Source organism: Cyphomyrmex costatus, unplaced genomic scaffold (assembly GCF_001594065.2).
Source record: "Cyphomyrmex costatus isolate MS0001 unplaced genomic scaffold, Ccosl1.0 scaffold1065, whole genome shotgun sequence".
Lineage (NCBI taxonomy): Eukaryota > Metazoa > Arthropoda > Insecta > Hymenoptera > Formicidae > Cyphomyrmex > Cyphomyrmex costatus.
This window is the reverse complement of record NW_017275025.1, coordinates 17,025-22,528: the sequence shown is the minus strand read 5'-3', so window position 1 is coordinate 22,528 and position 5,504 is coordinate 17,025. Positions and strand designations below refer to the sequence as shown.

General features: G+C 39.1%; 1 protein-coding gene across 1 annotated transcript; it reads right to left on the bottom strand.

The window, feature by feature from the left end:
• Positions 1-504: 504 nt before the first annotated feature.
• On the bottom strand, positions 505-2,820 carry LOC108775416 (uncharacterized). Its single transcript, XM_018541778.1, has 2 exons — positions 1,287-2,820; positions 505-1,220 (listed from the first exon to the last, which is right to left on the bottom strand). Exons 1-2 carry the CDS (start codon positions 2,818-2,820, stop codon positions 505-507), a joined length of 2,250 nt encoding a protein of 749 aa, XP_018397280.1.
• Between the last annotated feature and the right edge of the window lie 2,684 nt (positions 2,821-5,504).

Sequence of the window (5,504 nt, the reverse complement as noted above, 5' to 3'; positions counted from 1 at the left end):
GAACGGATTTAGCCTTAAGATAGGACTGTTTTTGTTTATAGCACCCTGTTTGCTGAATGAACTAAGTTCCTTTGCGTAGTAAGTACTTTGAATTAACTTTACAAGTAATAACGTTGCATTATGCTGCTCATTGACTGTAATTGGTGGAATAATGCAACTTACTTCTTTTGACGCAACTGTTAAAGACTTCAGAGATCCATTGATCTTTCTTGTATTTCTTACAAAACGTAGAATATACGCTACAACACGAATGAGTTTGGATAATGTGGAATATCGATGGAATATATCAAATTCCTCACCTTGTGTTGTCACAGTAACTAGACCTTTAGATTTTTTCTCAGGTACCTCGATTGTCTGAATTGATGCGCTGCTTTGTGACCACTGATCCCTGTCGAGCGAAAGCCAGCTAGGTCCTGACCACCAGATGTCTAAATTAGCCAAACTTCCAGGCATAACGCCTCGTGACAAAGGATCTGCAGGATTCTCTTCACTTCTAATGTGATGTCAATATTGAATGGGAGTTAGTTGTTGGATTTCTCCCACTCTATTTGCAACAAAAGTGGCCCATGTACGGCTGCATGCTTGAAGCCATGCTAAGACAATCGTGGAATCAGTCCACAACTCTGTCTTGTCGATCTTGCATGTAAGACATTTTGATACTTTGTCGACTAATTGAGCTAATAATAGAGCAGCACATAATTCCAATCGAGGTAAGGATAAGTTTTTCAGAGGTGCAACTCTTGACTTGGAACACAGTAGTTTTACTGAGTGTTTGTCCTGGCTGGAAGTGGCTCTCACATATATACATGCCCCATAGGCGGTTTCACTGGCATCTGCGAACCCATGCAATTCCAAACGAATGTACTGGTCCACCGCAATAACCCAACGAGGGATCTTGAGGCTTCTAATCTCTTGTAGTTCACGTTCGTAACGCTTCCACTTCGTAGCAATATCCAATGGAAAAGATTCATCCCAATCCAGTTGGAGACGCCATAAATTCTGCAATATGATTTTGGCTACTACTGTCACTGGTCCAAGTAACCCAAGGGGGTCAAAACTCAATGAGCTACGTGACAAAACGCTTCTTTTAGTAGGCTTCTCCAATGGTGGAAGCGTACCAAAACTGGAAAATTTGAAAGAATCATTGGTGCAATCCCAAACAATACCTAAAGTCCTTGTTTCTGTATTCTTGTCGCTATTCAAAATGAATTCCTTATGATCTACCGTATTTGAGTGGTCTCGAAGACTTGGTTTGTTAGAGGATCATTTTTGCAATTCAAATTTACCTTCCTGTAAAAGTTGAATCAGCTCATTCTTCAAATATGATGCCTCTTCCAGTGAGTCTGTTCCAGTTACCAAATCATCTACGTAAAAATCTCTCAAGGTAATCTGAGATGCTACTGGATATTGATTGATGTGATCCTCAGCGAGTTTTCTCAAAGACCTTATCGCAAAGAAAGGTGCTGCTGCAGTTCCGTAAGTCACCGTCATCAGCTCGAAAATCTTTATAGGATCCTCCTTGGTATCACGCCATACAATGCGTTGCAAGGCTGTTTGAGTGGGATCTAATAACACTTGTCTATACATTTTGCGTATATCTGCTGTCATGGCTATTTTGAAAATACGATTTCGTGTTAAAATTGAGAATAGATCATCTTGCACTGTTGGACCTACCATCAAAGTATCATTTAAAGAAATCCCTGTCGTGGTCTTACAGGAGCCATCAAACACTACTCTAAGCTTAGTTGTTGTGCTCGCTTCGTTTCGCACTGCATGATGTGGTAGATAAACTGGTGAGATGCCTGTACTAGATGTCTGCTCATTGGTTACTTCTCGCATGTGTCCCAATGTAATGTATTCTTTTATAAAATTCTTGTATTTTTCATGTAGACTCGGTTGGGAAGCAAAACGACGTTCAAGGGACTCAAAACGCTGCATGGCTATTTTTCGTGATTCTCCCAATTTACTTAATTGATCAGGCTTGACTGGCAATGTTACAGTAAATCTTCCTTCTTCAGTTCGCTTCACAGTTTCCAAAAATGTTCGTTCGCATGCCCTTTCGTCTTCTGACCATTGAGGTTTGGCAATATTATGCTCTACTTCCCAGAACCTACTGACTTTATAATTTAAGTCATCCAGTAATGTAATATGGTGATTAACTGACATCACTGAATCAGCGTTAGTACTCATTGTCGGACCGGACACAATCCAACCGAATTGAGTTTTCTGTAAAATGGGCTTGTTTTTAGCTTGTACAATTTGTCCTGCGCAAAGTATCCTGAAGAATAGCTCATCCCCCACCAACATATCAATATCTGCTGGCATACGAAAATTGGGATCTATCAATTTTATGTTCTTTGGAATGATTACACTTTGGCTAGGTACTATTTGCTGTGGTAATGGCTGAGTGATTCTTGGGATTACAACACATTCAATACGCTTACTAAAATTATTGAAATGCGATTTTATACATACACTAACCACGTGTTTTGCATGCACCATTTCTTCCATCACGCATGATGCTGTGATTTCAAGTGGTCTCTCTTCAATTTTCAACTTATTCACAAGTTCCTGCGTAATAAAATTCATCTGTGAACCATTATCAAGTAAAACTCTACATGGATATGCTTGCTTAACCGAATCGTATATGTAAATGACTGCTGTGGACAGTAAAACACTTGAAGAGAGATGACTTGATACACATTGTGCTGATACTGGTAACTGAGGCTGCTTTCCTTTTACGAGACACAGTCGACACACTTGACACAAATCGACACATGTCGCTTTCCATTTACAATTTTGTTCAAACTCAATCGACATACTTCGCCTCTGCTCGGGAGGAGAGTTAGCCCGGATCCTCATACGGACAACAGCGCTTTGACACCGGACACTGATTGGTGAAAAACGGGTTATAGGGGTAAATTTTACCCTCGCCACCGGTTTTTCACCAATCAGCGTTTGGTGTCAAAACGCTGTTGCCCGTATGAGGATCCGGGCTTAGAGTGTGTTTCGAGTCTATTCAAGTGTGATTTTGATGAATTAAGACAATTAAGTGATATTAGAACGCACTCCTTGCAATAATCGAATCTTATGCGTCTATTAAGATCAAAATTCAAATCTGTTATGGTTAGGTATTAAAAGTTCGTACACACTATACACACACTGCACATATCGCGTTCCATTTAAGGGGACCTTAAGCCTCCTGTATTACCGACTAAATCGTATAATTTTTGTATTGTAAATACTTTTTTTGTCATTCACAGATCCGAAAATCCTTTTACAGAATTAAAGTATACGCATTAATACGTGCCTGTGAGGTAGAATCTATGCTGAAAACGATACAAAATTTCAAAATTGAGTTCTTCTTTACCATTTTTTAGTCCAATATGGCGCTCCAGAGCTGTCACGTCGTTGCACGTCGTAACAATATTTGTTTTATATAAAAGCTGCGCAATCTATACTTAAGAAATAGTAGTTTATAGGCACGTAGTTTGCATGAAGAAACAGCGTGGAGTTCTTAAAATTAGATTTAGATGTCTAATTAAAACATAATTACGATACAAAAATCTACGTATATGTGTGGCGTACGTGAGTAAAATATTGATGTAGTGATGTGTCAATGACACGTAATCGTCTGTGTGTAAGATCCGTTAAGGATCCCCTTAAGTGTGGCAAACTGTGTTCGAGTGTGTTATACTGTGTCGATTTGTGTCTCTTAAAAGGAAAGCAGCCTGAGACTGCTCAGATTGGCCTGAATCTGGTTTCGAAGTTTGTGATTGATTTGAATTATTTACTGAAGATAAATGTAGCAAAGTATTATGTTTGTTGTTACATTTACGGCAAGAACCTGAGTTGCATGCTTTCGCTTGGTGCGATGTCGATTTTAAACAATTCATACAGAGATTTCTTTATAAACTTAATGCGTTCATCGATTGATAGTTTAAGGAAATTTTCGCAGTGATACAATTGATGGCTTTCTTTACAGAAAAAACAAGACGAATTAACAGTTGCGACGCTTGCCACTGGCATACCTTTATGTTTGTTACCTTGTTTTTGATTGACGCTATTGGATTGCGCATTATTCGCTCGATTATTTACCGCTTCAAGTGCTTGACAACGTTTTGATAGAAAATATTAATGTTTTTAACTCGAGAATATTAGAATCTACGAGGCTCGTTTCCCATGCCTTGGTGGTTGCTCTATCAAGCTTCGAGACAATAATGTAAATGAGGAGGTCGCTCCATTCACTTGTTGGCCGCTTGAGTGCTCTGAGTGCTCTTACGTCTTTGAGAATGGTATCCAGTAAATCCCGCAAAGCCACATGGTTTTCTTTCATAACAGCGGGTGCATCAAATATTGCCTTAATATGTTTTCGGACGATCCATCTCTTATTGTCGAATCTCTCTTTTACTGCATTCCACGCTTCATGATAATTATCCGTCGTGGTCTCAATGGATTTTACTACCTCCGCCGCTTTATCCTTTAACCACGATCTTAAATAATGAAACCTTTCGATATCTGTAAGACTAGGATTAACATGTATTAATTTTTCAAACGTATCTTGATATGAATACCAGTCCTCATATGCACCAGAGAACACTGGTAAATCAATTTTCGGAAGACGAATTCGCGTGTCTCTACGATCACTTGACGGTATACTTTGAACTGATGTTTGTATATCTGAGTTGCTAAATTGTTCGAGTATTTGCTCACATCTAGACATGAGCGCAAAATATGCTGATTCAAAACTCGTGCGTTGAATTTGCTGCTGCTCAAATAGTGCTTTCTGATCACTAACCGAAGAGTCGGCATTTTCGAGATGTTCTATACTACTTTGAATCTCATCAAATTGATTCCAAAGACTAGATAGTTTCTGTTTTCGTTCGACAATATCGTATCGCGATCCCCGTTCTGTACTAAATTCATCTACATAATTTTTTAATCGCGTCGCGGCAGCCTTTATTTGAGACCGTTTGTATTTTGATTCAGTTAAGGTTAACGTCGGCATGTTACGTATGGAATGCTATTCTTGTGAAAAAACCGATATGTATAGTGCCACTCCCCACTCTGGACAAATGAAAAATATGGCTGTTGCCACACAAGAAACTGTTACGTATCGCAAATTTATCGATACTAACCTATATATGATACAGACCTTCTATGCTTATTGTTGAGCGTTTTGATTGTACGTTTATCTTAATGTGCACTCATATACCTGTGTACAAGTATCTCTGAGTGCTCTTTTGCTTGCCCGAATCCACGATGGCCGTGCATCCGGCTCGAAAAGGACCATGTAACCGCTAAGATCGTGTGATCTGTTGCGTATGTGTACGCGCTTTTTCTCTGACAAATTGCCTTGTGGCGTCAGGATGAAAATAAAGTTGTCTTCTCTATTTGATTACAGTTTTCTCAATTATAATGTTTATTAGAGATCTGTACAACGAAATAATAACTTGTTCTCTCGATCGTACATGTGACGATTGCAACGTCTCGACCATGATGTA